Genomic DNA, 14740 nt, shown 5'->3' on the forward strand with positions numbered 1-14740 from the left:
TATGGTGGTACATGCCTATAATCTCGATACTTGGGAGACTAAGGAACACAAGTTTGCAGTACTTGGGCAACTTAGGGAGACCCTGTTTCAGAATTTAAAAAATAAAATAAAGGGCTGGGTCAACAGCAAATGGCTAAAGAAAATGTGGTAGATATACACAATGGAGTTTTACTCAGCCATAAAGAAGAATGAAATTGTGACATTTGCTGATAAATAGATGGAATTGGAGAATAATATCATGCTGAGTAAAATAAGCCAAATCCAGAAAGTCAAAGATTGAATATTTTATCTCAGCAGAAGCTGGTGCAAAATAGGATAAAAAGTGGGGTGCAGTGAAATCCCATGAAAATGAAAGGGAGATCAGCAAAGTAAAAGAAGGAGATTGAGGGGGAGGGAGGAGGGACGGGAAAAAAGGGAACTGTAGAATGAAATGGACCAAATTATGCAGTGTACATATATGAATATACCACAGTGAATGCTACTTTTATGTATACCTAGAAAGCACCAATTTAAAAAAAAAAAAAAACAATAAACAAATAGAAGGAGGACCAATAGAGTAGAGACTGGGAAATGGGGAAGGGAGAAAGGGAAATTAGAAGTATTCAGGATTGAAGCAGAGCAAGTTATTTTCCATGCATGTATGAATATGTCAAAATGAACTCCATTAATATGTATAATTATAGTGCACTAATAAAAACATTTAAAAATAAAATAAAGGACTGAGAATGTAACTCATTGGTAGAATGCTTACCTAGCAGGCATGAGGCCTTGGATTCTGTCCCCAGTACCACACACAATGTATACTGTCCTGCCTTTTTTTTGTTAGTGCTTGACAGTATTTTACAGCCAGTAGAATAATTGATGTTAATAACTACTTTGAATGGTAAGAAATGACTAGATTATGTTTTGGAAATCAGAAGTACCTCAAATTGTTTAGGAATATTTCCACAAGTCTTAAAACAAGAATTCTGGTATCTGGAGGGGGAAATGCTAATTACATTGGAAAAGTGACTTATGTAGAATAATGTAAATTAAAAATTACCAAGCCTCCTTGTGATTCAGCCTCTTTCTTAGTTTTTGAAAGACATTTTTTCCTGATAGGAATTAGTGCTAATGTCTCAGATACATTTATTTGTGAAAGTGCCCTTCATATTAGTTTGTTTTAGAGCTGATATATATTTGACATTATTGTTCATCTTATAGAGATAATTATGTATGTTGATAACCTTTGATATCTTATTACTTGAAAGTGTAGGACTATGTAAATAATTGTTTTTCCAGGTGAGTGATATAATACAGTGACTGGTGGTACTAATGAAATATTCAGTGTCTTTTTACTTTTTACAGCCAGTATCTTGAAAATTATCTCTGGATGAATTATTCTCCAGAGGTATCTAGCAAGGCCTATTTAATGTCCATCTGCTGTATGGTGAATGAGAAATTCAGAGAAAATGTTCCTGCATGGGAGGTAACAGATTTAAATTACTTCATAGCTTTTATACTTTATCTACTTAAGCCATTATAAAGTAGCAGAACTTTTTTTTTTTTTTTTTGTGGTGCTGGGGATTGAACCCAGGGCCTTGTGCTTGTGAGGCAAGCACTCTACCAACTGATCTATCTCCCCAGCCCAGAACTTTTTAAAGACAATAAATGTGATTTTAGAGCAGAACTTTACCCAATAATAAAGTACTATTAAGAGAGTGGACATGTGAAAGATAATATCAGTTTTTAAATTATGACACTCCTAATTTACTGTGAACACTACTAATTTACACTTCTAATTAGTTATAAGTAATTACAAATTACTTCTAATTTGTAATTGAAAAAATTGTAAATATGGAGTTATTTTTCTGCTTTGCCTAGAACTAAAGAATAACATGAATTATAGAGACATAAGAAGCTGGAATAAAGAAAGTTATATTAATAAGTACAATTAGACAATGTTCAAAAGTCAAGACAGAGGTTTATATTGTAGTTTCAGTTTTTTCTGTCCTCAATTTGGGATCTGTTTTTCCTTTTTGAGATTTCTAATGAAGTTATGTTTTCTTTTGATGTTGACTCGATAGAAACTTGGTCAGTTAGAGGTCCAAGGTTTTCTTTGCCCACCATAAAATGGCCAACTTATCAATAGTCTCTTTCCTTCCAATCATACTTTTTTAAATGAAGGAAGGGAATGGATATTTGTCATCTACTTTGAGGAGGTAGTCTCCAGAAAGAGAAGGTGTTTAAAATGACATTTAGAGTCTTTTTTTTTTTTTTTTTTTTTTTGCAGTGCTGGGGATTGAACTCAGGGCATTGTGCTTGCGAGGCAAGCACTCTACCAACTGACCTATCTCCCCAGCCCACGTTTAGAGTCTTTAAGATAAAACCACCATGGACATGTCTCTCAAGTATTCATTAAGTGACTGCCATCTCAGGACACATTACAGCTTAGAGTAAACTATGATTTTATTGTCCTATTGAGAGACCCAATGGATTTCATGAAGTTGTTTCAAGCTATTATAGAAAGGGAGAAGGAAATTTTTTTGAGCCAGATAGTTATAAAGATGTTATGAAGACCATTTTGGTGATTAGGGTTTAAAATAGAAAAATGACAACACAGGAGCTCACCCCACCTGCCATCCATAGACTCCCAGTAGAAATCTAAAACCTTGGATGGTATGTATCCTTTATTTTTTCCTATAAAAATACACTGGACTAAAGTTGCCAACATCACTATTCTTTGACTTTGGACCATTGTTAAGTAAAATAATGGTTACTTGAACATAAGCACTGCCATACCATTAGAGTCAATGTGCTTAATAACTAAGAGGGCTGTGACTAATGGGTGGGTAATGTATATAGCATAGATGAATACACTAAACAAAGGGTTGATTCACACCCCAGGCTGGATAGAGCAAGATTTTGTCACACTATTCACAGTGGTGTACAGTTTAAACTTAGGGATTTTTTTTTTTTAGTTTCTGGAGTTTTCCATTTAATATTTTCAGACCGCTGTTAACCACCAGTAACTAGAACCTAGAAAGTGAATTTATGGATAAGGGGAATCATGGTACAGATTCAGAGGATATATAGTATTTAGAAAGTAGAATCGATCTGATTTGATAAGTAAAGTGGCATTAGGAAAGGGGGTTATTGTCAATAATCTGTCAAACTTGGGCAACTGAATATAATTGATGATAGTATCATTCCCAAGATAGGAGTAGAGGGTTGAGGAATACTTTGGAGGGTACAAAACTGTTCAGTTGAGTTTAGGGCATTGAGTTTGAATTGTCTTTGTATTATCTAGATGAATATTGTAATAACTAGATGAAATTTCCTGGTAGAGGAATCTAAGAATATAGAGCTAAGGAGAGAAATCTGTACTGAAGATGTATACTTAGAATCATTAGTATACCATAAAGTAATATGAGGTGGAAAAGAAGAATAGGAACACAACTGTTTAAGTAACAAAGGAAGAGAAACCTTCAGTACAGTGAAAAGGAGTTGAGGTTTGATAGGATTCAGTGGACTTGGCAGCCGTGATAGTGTCATGGGAGTGATATTGATGGAAGCTTGGTTTAGAGAAGTTAGTAGAAACTAGTATTGGAGCACACATTTGGAGCACTTGACTATCATAGTAAGTAGGAGGGGAAGTAGATCAAAGAGGTTTGAATATATTTACATGTTAAGAAAGGAAAGCACCTTATAAAGCAGGATAAGCTGTCGCTGAGATTAATTACAGTATGAAAACTATTTTTTCCTAAACATGTAGTTTCCTTTGTTCAAATCAAAGGAATTAAAAATGCTTTAGATTCTTAATAAGAAAACAAAGCTTAAGCTCAATACAAGTATAGTTTGCAGAAGAAAAACAAAAGAAATTAAAGCCATTATTTTATTAGCTAACTATTTCTGCAAGTTTCTTCTGTTAGAAACCTGTATTTTGAATTGCTATCTTTAATTGTAAATAAGCATGTAATGCCTCGTTACCCATGTACAAATAATCTTTTTGTTAATTATTTGACTTTGTTAATAGATTTCTAAAGCTACTGATGTTGCTTTAAGGAAGAAAAATGCATGAACAAGCTAGTTCAAAATGTATTCTTATTTTTCTTTTCAGACTTTTAAGAAGAAACCAGATCACTTCCCATTCTTTTTTAAGCGCATCTTGAAAGCGGCATTAGCTGAAAATGATGGTGAATTTTCACTCCATGAACAGACAGTTCTATTGCTTTTTCTTGATCATTGCTTCAATAGTTTGGTAATTTTACTTTATATTTTGGGGCAACTTTCAAGTTTTCTTGTTTTTTTAGGTTGAGTTTAGGTGTGATTACCTCTGTGGCCATCTTTTCATACAAAGAGGTGGGGAATAAAAAGAATGCTAAAAGCTTGATTTTAATCACATCTCGATAAAATAACTTTATAAAATTTGTTCACTTTTTAGTGGTTTTATACTTGATCCTAGCTTTATTCTACCTAGACTCTAAGAAAAATGATAATGAGAACTGAAAATTCAAAGAGAACACAAAAATGAGAAGCAGCAGAGTCTGACTAATATGAACTATGATTAATGAAACCTGTGCCACATGCTGCATGCTAAAATGTAGTTTCAGTATTTTTGGTCTTGCTTCAGACTGGCTAATAAGCAAGAGGGTTCTTTTTTTTTTTTTTTTTTTGGTACTGGGAATTGAACTCATGGGCACTTGACTACTGAGCCACTTTCCCAGTCCTATTTTGTATTTTATTTAGAGACAGGGTCTCACTGAGTTGCTTAGTGTCTCACTTTTGCTTTGAACTTTGGATCCTCCTGCCTCAGCCTCCCAAGCGTGTGCCACCTTGCCCTGCAAGAGGGTTATATTTTGAGTTGATTATTTAAGGACAATAGTGGATGATCTTTGGAAATGCGTTGTGTGTGATAACTTTTCATCCTTTGTAAGATTATCTTGTAAAAAATAGAATATTTCGTTTGATCTTCCCTTCTGTGGTTATCTGAAGGTATATCCATATTTATTTAAAAATAAATTTTTTTATTGATAATGCACTTAGAGCCTTGCAGGAGAATGCATGGAATTTTTTCTTATCCTGAAGACTGGATGTTGATTGATGAATTTTTATTGCTTGTTTCTATGCTATGTATTGCCTCACTCGGATCTTGTAATGCCATAAAGAAAAGATTTATGGTGCTCCCAATAGATACCAATTTTACCTCTTTAACATTAATTAAATTAAACAGCAAAAATAAATACAAATAGACATAATTTCTTATGAGAAATTGAATAAAAACAAGGTTTAGATACCAGTAGTTTGGTGCTAATTTTAAGTAACTTAAAACCCAATTTTATGTTGAAAATGTTTTCTTTTCAGTATGCTGTCAACTTTATTTGAAGCAATTACATTTGCTCTGTAAAGTAACTGAATCCTGAGTAAGCTAATAATGAATCCTGGCTCCTAAAGGAAAAGTAAGGTTAGGTTCCTGCAAGTCTCTGGTTGCAACATTTTGTCAAACTATAAATGCATAATCTTATTTTATGTGTGTTTCTGTTTAAAGACATCTTATTTAATACATATTTTTGATTCAGTAACCTTGAACTCAACTTCCTGAGTGAGTTATTCATGAATGAGCTTATCTAACAAATGTATTTTCTCTGTGAGGGACAGAAAAAAATACTTTATTGTACCAGTGAACATTAGAAGCACTTCATGTTTGTTCTTGGAGGTTCATTTTAAACTATGAAATCACCAACAAAAAGCTTAATAATTCCAAAAAAGTAGCACTGAATAGATCACGAAAAGGATACTTGTTTCTAGTGTGAGAACTGCAATTCAAATAGGGTCAGCTCAGCCTTAGCTAGGAATGTACATATCAGGCAACTCAAAATTTTTGAGGCTCTGTGCTATTGATTTTGGGTTTACAAATCTTGTGAATAGGTGAATTTGCAGATATGAGATCAGTTAATAACTAACACTAACTTTTGTTTATTTAAAGTATTGAACTTTAAACTTTATTTTAATATTTTTATTAAAATATCACCAACTTTTCAGTATTGGTGCCATGTTTTCCCCTTAGGACTTAAAAAGTCGTAAAATTACCTGTATAAAAACTTAGTTGAAAATGCTAGAATGTTTATAGACTTTTTGCTTCATACCTTTAATAGGAAGTAGACTTGATACGGAGTCAAGTACAGCAGCTTATCTCACTCCCAATGTGGATGGGCTTACAGCCTGTAAGTATCTAATTTCAGAATATTAAGCATGTATATGTTATAAGTGAAGATGTGATAGACTGTAGCTTTAATATGGTTATAAAAGTGTTAGCTAAAAATTCCTTTTTCTCCTTAGAAGTTATCATGCATTAACTTATCATATATGTAGTTTTTATAGTTTTAAAGTTTTAATGTGCATCCTAATACATGTTTCACCTAATTTCAATATTACAAGGTAAGTTTAGTATCAATAGAGTTTATAGAGAAAGAAATTATTCCTTTCTCTTTTGAGCTTGTAGAGAAAGGCTTAATTTTAACAATGTATGGTTATTGTTCCTATTGTAGTTCTTTGGATAAGACTATATGTAAACTTGAATTTTTATTGTTTCCTTGCTTAGAATGTACATACAGCTACAGAAGAAGGTCTGAATCATGTTTAATATTAATGACTTTCATTTTTTTTACCTAATCTTTATTGGATAATATGTGCATATATCAAATTTACATATCTCAGGGAATAAGTTTAAACTGTCAAATTTCAAGGTAACCCTTTATTTATTTATTTATTTATTTATTTATTTATTTATTTATTTATTTATTTTTGGTACTGGGGATCGAACTCAGGGCCTTTACCAGCTGAGCTATCTCCCCAGCCCCTATGTATTTTTTTCAATATTGGGGCACTCAACCACTGAGCCACATACCGAACCCTGTTTTATATTTTATTTAGAGACAGGGTCTCACTGAGTTCCTTAGTGCCTCACTTTTGCTGAGGGTGGCTGGTTCCTCCTGCCTTAGCCTCCCAAGCTGGTGGGATTACAGGCATGCATCACTACACCCAGCTAACCCTTTATTCTTAATTGTATTTCCTACACATAGTTATTTCTGTACATGCTCAGATATGAATACTCATTCACTATAGCAGTTAATGGAATAAAAATATAAGGCACATATGAATAGTTTGAACTTAAGAAGTACCATAATAGAGAATTTACTGATGGCATTTCTGTTACTTTTGATAGTTGCTTTATGTTCATTATTTGAGAGTCATTTTTCAGATGTCTGTGATTATGCTCACAGTTGTTAATGTTGATATTTTTCAGACTGAATTTGAGAAATAAAGAAATTTTATCTTTGAGCTTAAAATCTTGACTAGAAAAGGCAGTTTCTTTTTTTTTTTCAACAAGTATTAGAATTGAATTTTAGAAATTAATCATTTCTTAGTTTTCAAGGTTTGTTTTGTTGTTTTTAGATTTTATCACATTACCCTCTATCATGTATTAGGAAACCAGTTAATAGATTATTTAGTCTTTATCCTTTTAAATATTGAAGTTACTGGTAATGTAACGGCACCTCTTTTTCAGGCGCGATTGGAATTAGAATTAAAAAAGACACCTAAGCTAAGAAAATTTTGGAATTTGATTAAAAAGAATGATGAAAAGATGGATCCAGAAGCAAGAGAACAGTATGTTAACAAAGCTTAATCCCATATTAGCTTATTGTGCTGGATTACAGTTCTTAGACAATGTTATCTTTGGCTTCATTTGATGTATTGCTGTGTCCAAATAAGTTTTTAATAAGTGCTTTTATTAAGACTATTGTAGGAATGTTTTTTACAGAGGTCTTAAAAAGAAGCCACAACATCATCAAAGCCACAACATACTTTTCTTCTTTCCTTTTCTCTGTACCAGTGTACCACTTTTCTTCTTTCTTCCTGTTGTCCCTCATCTGTCCCTCAAGAATGGTTCTGTTTTCTCCAGTCTTCAGACTATTAATCAGTTCAACTTTTTCTTACTCCTTTATTCTTAACAATGAGTTTTCTATACCCCACCATCATTCATTCATTTATTCAACAAATATTGAGTGTATTATTTTGACAGGGATTATATTTGGCATTGGAGATACAACAAAGAACAAAGTAAAAAATAATTTCTATTTTTATGGTGCTTATATTCTAGTTGGAAAAGAGAGCAATGAACAGATGAATTATACAGTATGTTTGATGGTGATCCATACCTAGGAAAAAATAAATCAAGTATAGGGATTAAAGTATCTGTTGACAGTGACTCTTATAGCATCCGTATCCAAAATTTTCTGATCTAAATTTTATTACAAATTGATTTTTTCCTTCATTTTTGATCAGTATATTTTTATTATATGCTATTTAGATGTTGGCATGATCATTTTTTTTAATGGTCAGTTATTTCTACCAAGTTTAATTTTTTTTATCAAATTTTACTGTGTACAATTTCAGCCATCAGCTTTACTTTATGGGTTGTTTCTAATAGTGTTTATTGGCAGTTGGATGAAAGTCTGTGGTAATTAATATTTATTTCATGAAATAAAGAGCTGTGAAGACACAGGGAAGGACCTCTGTGCTCTCAGGTTTGTTTCTGTCTTTGAAACTACCTGGTTTCTGCTCTTGCCTTATTTGCTCCAGAACTGTTCTAGCTGTAGTATTTTTTCTTTCTTCATCTTCATTCACTCTTCTACTGTCTTCTTTTTCTCTTCCTCTTATGCAAACACACACACACACTCTCAAGGTTTACTTTCTTTGGGCCTATGATAGCTTCTTTTACCTCTGCCTTATAGGAGAGTAGCTTATACTTGCCTTTCCTTCAAACCTTGTAACTCTGACTTGAATTTTGGTTTCTACTTTCCACTCCAACCTAAAATTGTTCTTTTTGACCTTACCAGTCACCTCTGTCATTTGACATTTTAGGGGGGTTTGTTTGTTTTGTCATTTCCCTTGACCCCTTATTCTGTCAATAGTGCTACATTTCTTATATATCTCTCCTTCCTTAAGTTCTATAACTTCTCTTTTTCTTCGTTGGATTTTTTTCTTTCTTCCCTGGTTCTGTGAACAAAGTATCGACACATCCCAAGGCCTTTCCCAAAGCCCCAGGGGTTTATGAGAAAACTGAGGTTTGGAAAAAAATAAGTAACTTGCCCCTAAAAATACAAATTGATGTATCTGGAAGAATTCTAATATGGACCTACTTCCTTCTTCCTAGACATTTTTTTTCCCTTTGACCACTTTATAAGTAAGAAAATATAATTTTGTGAGAAAACTTATATCTCTTATGTGATGATAATCCCCCAAAAGATTTTATTGATAGAGTGCTATAATCAAACTTGAATTCTGGAACATTCTCTCTGGAATTAGTAGATTTTAGGTGAGTGAGCAAGATTTAAGGCAAGGATGGAAAGTATTTGTAATAATTGGACAAAAGAGTCAGAATTTGACTAATTGTGAATTGGAGGCAAATCAAATGGAGAAAGCGGAGTTATTTAATGGGTGTTGGTAAGCTGTTGAGTGTGAAGTTTTTTTTCTGTATGTTTTTATTACATTTAAAAAATTTTTTATTCTTTTTAGTTATATATGACAGTGTATTTTGACATACACATGGACTATAACTTCCCTTTTTTGTGGTTGTACATGATTTGGAGTTAAACTGGTCATTTATTCACATATGAACATACGAAAGTTATGTCTGATTCATTCTACTATCTTTACCATTCCCATCTCTCCTCCCTTCCCCCCACTCCACCCCATCCAATCCAGTGAACCTCCCCTTCTCTCTCCCCCCCCTCCTATTTTGAGTTGAGTGTGAAATTGACAGTAAGTAAGTGGTCTTCTGTTTAGATGAGTGGGTGAAAATGAGATAACTTGCCAGGATGGGGAATGTGAGAGGGAGAGTAGGTCTGGCACTGAAGAAGATGGTTCCAGTTTTGCCATTACAAATGGAGATTTCTAGCAGGAGATCAAGGTTATAAGAAATGCAGTAAGTGCCACTTTCGTAGGTACATGTGTAGATAGTTATTGAGGTCATGAGTATGAGATTATTTAGTGAGGTGCATAAACTCACAAGCAGAAGGTCCTAGACAAAAGAAAGTGAAACCTGGAGTCATGCTGGTGATACTGAAGAAATTGAAAAGCTGCAAGTCAGAGAGATGAGTTTGGGAGTAAGGGATATTGCAGAGAAGGATATTAGGGTCAGAGTAGGAACATCCCTGTTTTATTTTCAGCTCCACTCTTATCACTTTCATCATAGTTTTTTAGCCAGCATTTTATCATCTTGGTTGTGTTGAACAACTGATTTTTTTTTTTTTTTTTTTTTTTTTTTTTTTTGCCAAATTTGACTCTTGTTTGTCTGTCTTAAGAAGCCCTCTTTCCGTTACCTTGTGATTTAATCTTAAATCCCTCTGGTCCTGATTTCTTTTCTGTCCTTTCACTATATTTCTTCCATTATACCTCTAAATGGATGATTGTCATGAACTCAGATTTTGCTTAGCTAAATAGGAATAATCATTGTTTTTTCCTCTTAAACTCACCTTTCTGCCCAGTTCCTCTCAATTATACCAGCCAGTTGAGCTTGGAAAACTCGAGACCTTTGACTGCCTCTTTATAACCAGTCAGGGAGTGCTAGTAGATTCCCACTTTGTCTTTCCTCTCCTTTCTTGTATTCACACTACTATCATAATTCAGGCCCTATGCCTCTTTAATGAACCACTACAATAAATTCCTGTTTGGTCTTTCTTCCAGCTTTCCTATAACAATATAGTTTAAGTATTCTTTTTCATAGAAACTGTGTTTATTTTGCCCTACTTCTGCTCAGTATTCAGTGATTTCCTTGTTCCCATAGGATAAACACTAAACTCATTACAATGGCTTTAAAAAAACCTCCATTTTCTCTGACCCCCCCTACCCTGACCTGCCCCAGTTATTGAACCATTCTGACCAGTCTAGTCATTTTTTTCTTCATCATTCCTCCCCTGGGTCCCTTTCTCCTCTACCTACTTGATTGAATATTAGCCATCTAAACACTCTTCCCTACCACCTGCTTCAGACCACGGTGCTTTCGCCTTTGTACTTGTAGAACACATAACACTAGCTGTATGTGTGATGTGTGGAATATGTGCAGTTGAGAGTGTAGGTTCTAAAACCATACTTTATAAATAGATTCTGCTCTTCGTGGCTGTGTGACTTTGGGCAAGTTCTTTCCATCTTTGAACTTTAGTGTGAAATGTGAGCAATAGTACCTATTTCATAGGATTATTGTCATTTTTAAATGAGATTTCTTGCATTAATTATTTAGTCTAGCCCATGTCTTGGCAGAGTAAGTGCTCAGTTAATGTCAGGCAATTTTTTAATAATTGCGTGCTGGCTTGTGTTAGTCATTATCTTTATATATGATTTATCACTTCAAGTAGATTTTAATCATTTCCATCCTTTGTGTTTCTAGCAGAACTAGCATAATCATTTGTAGCTATCCAGTATCTGATAAATGTTGAGTAATTAAATTAATAATGAATGGCAAGTTTTTCTTTTTTTAGTACTTTATAATACACAATAGTGGGATGCATTGTGATATATTTGTATATGCCCATAAAAGAATTTGGTCAAGAAAATTATTTTTTAAACTAACATTTAATCTTTAGCTATTGAAATACTTTATTGTAGTTAGTACTTTAAACATATTAAAGTATAAAATTGTTTACCTCGACTTAACTACATTAAACGCTATATTTTTTTTTTTTTCTTTTTTTCCTTCTATTTTGGAACTGTAGATTACACCCAGGGATACTTCATCACTGAGCTACATCCCCCGTTCTATTTTTTTTCTTTTGAGACACAGTCTTACTAAGTTTCTGAGGTTTTCCTGAGCTAAAGCCATCCTCAAACTTGTGGTCCTCTTGCTTCAGCATCCCTAGTTTGCTGGGATTACAGGCATGTGCCACCATACCCAGCTAAATACTAGATTTTAAATTTTAATGGCAAAGTACAAAGAAATTTTGAAATCTTCTTTGCAATTCTGATCCTTAAATTACAAGTAAAAACTTTGACAGTAAGAAAGAAGGGGTTTTCTTAGATATTTATTAGACCAGGAATGAGGCTCTTCCTGTAGCACTGTATTTCCGAAGACGACACTTTGTTCAAATTATGGTCCCAGTGTCAGTGTGAAATGAAACATTTCAACAATATTTGAATATGCTTATTCATCCTTCAAAATTTACTTTGAAATAACTTTCTGAAAAATAATTTGGTCATGTTTAATTTTAGGGCCTATCAAGAAAGAAGATTTCTTTCACAGCTTATCCAGAAGTTTATCTCTGTTCTGAAATCAGTCCCACTTTCCGGTAACCGTCTTCTTTTTTTCAGATTATTTGTAAATTTACTATATAGATTTCACTATGGAATTTACTTGTCTGTAGTCTAAAAACTGCTCTTAGAATGATTTCAAATTGTAGCAATAAAGTATGTGTCCTTTCCTTTTCCAGTATATTGCAAGTCTGAACATTGACAGCCTTGAAGGTTATTTTAAAGGCACCAGTGTGGGGGTTTTCCATATCCCTTGTGGATGAGGGGAAGAGTTTCTGTCAGAGGACAATGGTGCTGGTGATCAGTTAATCACTAATTAACTTATCTAATCAGTAAACACAAGAGCCAATACTCCTTTCCAATGGAAGGGGGATGTAACGGATTGGGCCATACCGGATCAAGCCTCCAACAAGATGGAGAACCCCACCTTCACCTTTATTTATAGTAACATAGGTAAAGAGGCCTAGAATGGGAGGGACTTTTTCTGTGAGGAACAGGATGGGGTGGAGTTAGGGAAGCCATTTGCTTAGAGAATTAGCATATCCTCAGACGGTGAACCACTCTGTATAGGGCCCCTTACTCTTGGCTATCTGTAATAGTCTTCCATGACTGCCAGTTCCTGGGAGTCAGACCTCTGTATCCCATGGCTCAGCCATGAATGGCTCCCCACACACCAGCATGGTTATTGAAATGTCATTTAGTTAGCAAACATTTTTAGATTTGCTTACTAGATTTAGGTCCTGTACAAGGCGCTTGAATACAATAGTGAACAAGACAGAGACTTGTTTACTTATTGTTTGTAATACAGTACTGAATAGTGTTTTTCAAGTGATATTAAATACTGTTTAGAAGAAAAGAGAAGAATAACTTTTGAGATATAACCTATAAGATGAAATGGGTCTGGGGCTGGGGATATAGCTCAGTTGGTAGAGTGTGTACCTCGCAAGCATAAGGCCCTGGGTTCAATCCCTAGTACTGCCAAAAAAAAAAAAAAAAAGATGAAATGGGTCAAGTCCATCATGACTTGTTCATTGAAGAGAATAATATAATTATACCCTATATAGATTGTACTGTGTTAATATACTATTAGTGTACTATATACACATGATTATACTATACACACATGTGTGTGCATATGTTTTATATACCTGTGTACCAAGATCTTGATACTTTATATACTTGTATACTTGATACTTTATATACCTAAGATCTTGACAAGCATTTAATGAGTACAGATTTTTACTTAATAAAGGTATATATGCTGTGTAAAATGTTACCATTTAATATTTCATTTCATAAGTGAAATATCTTTAAGAACAGCTTTATAGTTTTATCATGTTTATATTTTTTCAGAGATTATAGTCTTGTTTAAAATGCCACAGAATTACTTATTAATGCTGACTTTCCAGGTAATATTAAACAACTGAATATCTTAACTAAAATTCAGTCAGGAATAGACACCAATGCCATAAATTACCTGTTCCCCATTTGTAGTATAATATTATTAGCAAACAATATAAATTGTCATGTGCTTATAATCTAAGTTGTTTAATATTAGTACATTTAAATCTTTTGTTAAGTGCCTTAAACCTCAAATGAAGATGAAGATTGGAATTTCTTGGCACAAATAGTAACAATATGCTTTGAACTACTAATGTCTGTAATAATCAGGGTCTTAAAAATTTCTCTGATTATGGATTGTTAATCTAGGGTCATCTAGGCTTAAAAAGCAATTAACAACTTTTCTTAGATGATTATACTCTTTCTTTTTTTGGTACTGGGATTTGAACCAAAAGCTAGTTTATCACTGAGCTACAGCCTCCAACTTGTGATCCTCCTGCCTCAGTCTCCCAAGTTGCTGCAATTCCAGGCATGCACCAACACACCTAACCTTCTTAGATTAATATTAAGCTTTAATTAAAAATTGTTGCTGGCACGCCTATAATCCCAGCAACCTGGGAGGCTAAGGCAGAAGGGTCGCAAGTTTGAACCCAGCCTCAGCAACTTAGTGAGGTCCTGAGCAACTCAGTGAGATCCTGTCTCTAATAAAATATTAAAAAAAGGGCTGGGGACGTGGCTCAGTGGTTAAGGACCCCTGGGTTCAATTCCTGGTACAAAAAAAAAAAAGTTAACTTGCTGACAAAGGAATCAATAAGATGCTGAAAATAATGTGCCAGTTCAAAGAAGCATGTATGAAGATGGATGAAAGAGTTATAAAACAGAAAACTTGTTTTTAAAAGAATGAGGATTGTAATTTCATTTATAGAATCATAAAAACAAAACACCCATATCAGTTGTTGAAAGCAATATGTATAGGATGCTCCAAGATGTCAAGACTGCTCTCAGAGGAAGGAAAAAAAAAAAAACTGCAAAATACTTGACACAAATGATAAAGATGTATTTGTGTCTGAAATTGGAACAACAATTTGTTTTTACACTGGGTACCTCTGACCAT

The 14740-nt window shown here is 33.8% G+C and overlaps 1 protein-coding gene across 1 annotated transcript in view; it reads left to right on the forward strand.

Annotated features, from left to right (window-relative positions):
- The window catches only part of Aqr (aquarius intron-binding spliceosomal factor), a 105899-nt gene that overhangs the window by 16978 nt on the left and 74181 nt on the right, over positions 1 to 14740 (forward strand). The window contains exons 5-9 of the mRNA XM_047539593.1: positions 1348 to 1468; positions 4100 to 4240; positions 6135 to 6203; positions 7547 to 7647; positions 12247 to 12323. Coding sequence (XP_047395549.1) covers positions 1348 to 1468; positions 4100 to 4240; positions 6135 to 6203; positions 7547 to 7647; positions 12247 to 12323 — 509 coding nt within the window. The remainder of the gene's footprint in view (positions 1 to 1347; positions 1469 to 4099; positions 4241 to 6134; positions 6204 to 7546; positions 7648 to 12246; positions 12324 to 14740) is intronic.

Source organism: Sciurus carolinensis, chromosome 2, assembly GCF_902686445.1.
Source record: "Sciurus carolinensis chromosome 2, mSciCar1.2, whole genome shotgun sequence".
Classification (NCBI taxonomy): domain Eukaryota; kingdom Metazoa; phylum Chordata; class Mammalia; order Rodentia; family Sciuridae; genus Sciurus; species Sciurus carolinensis.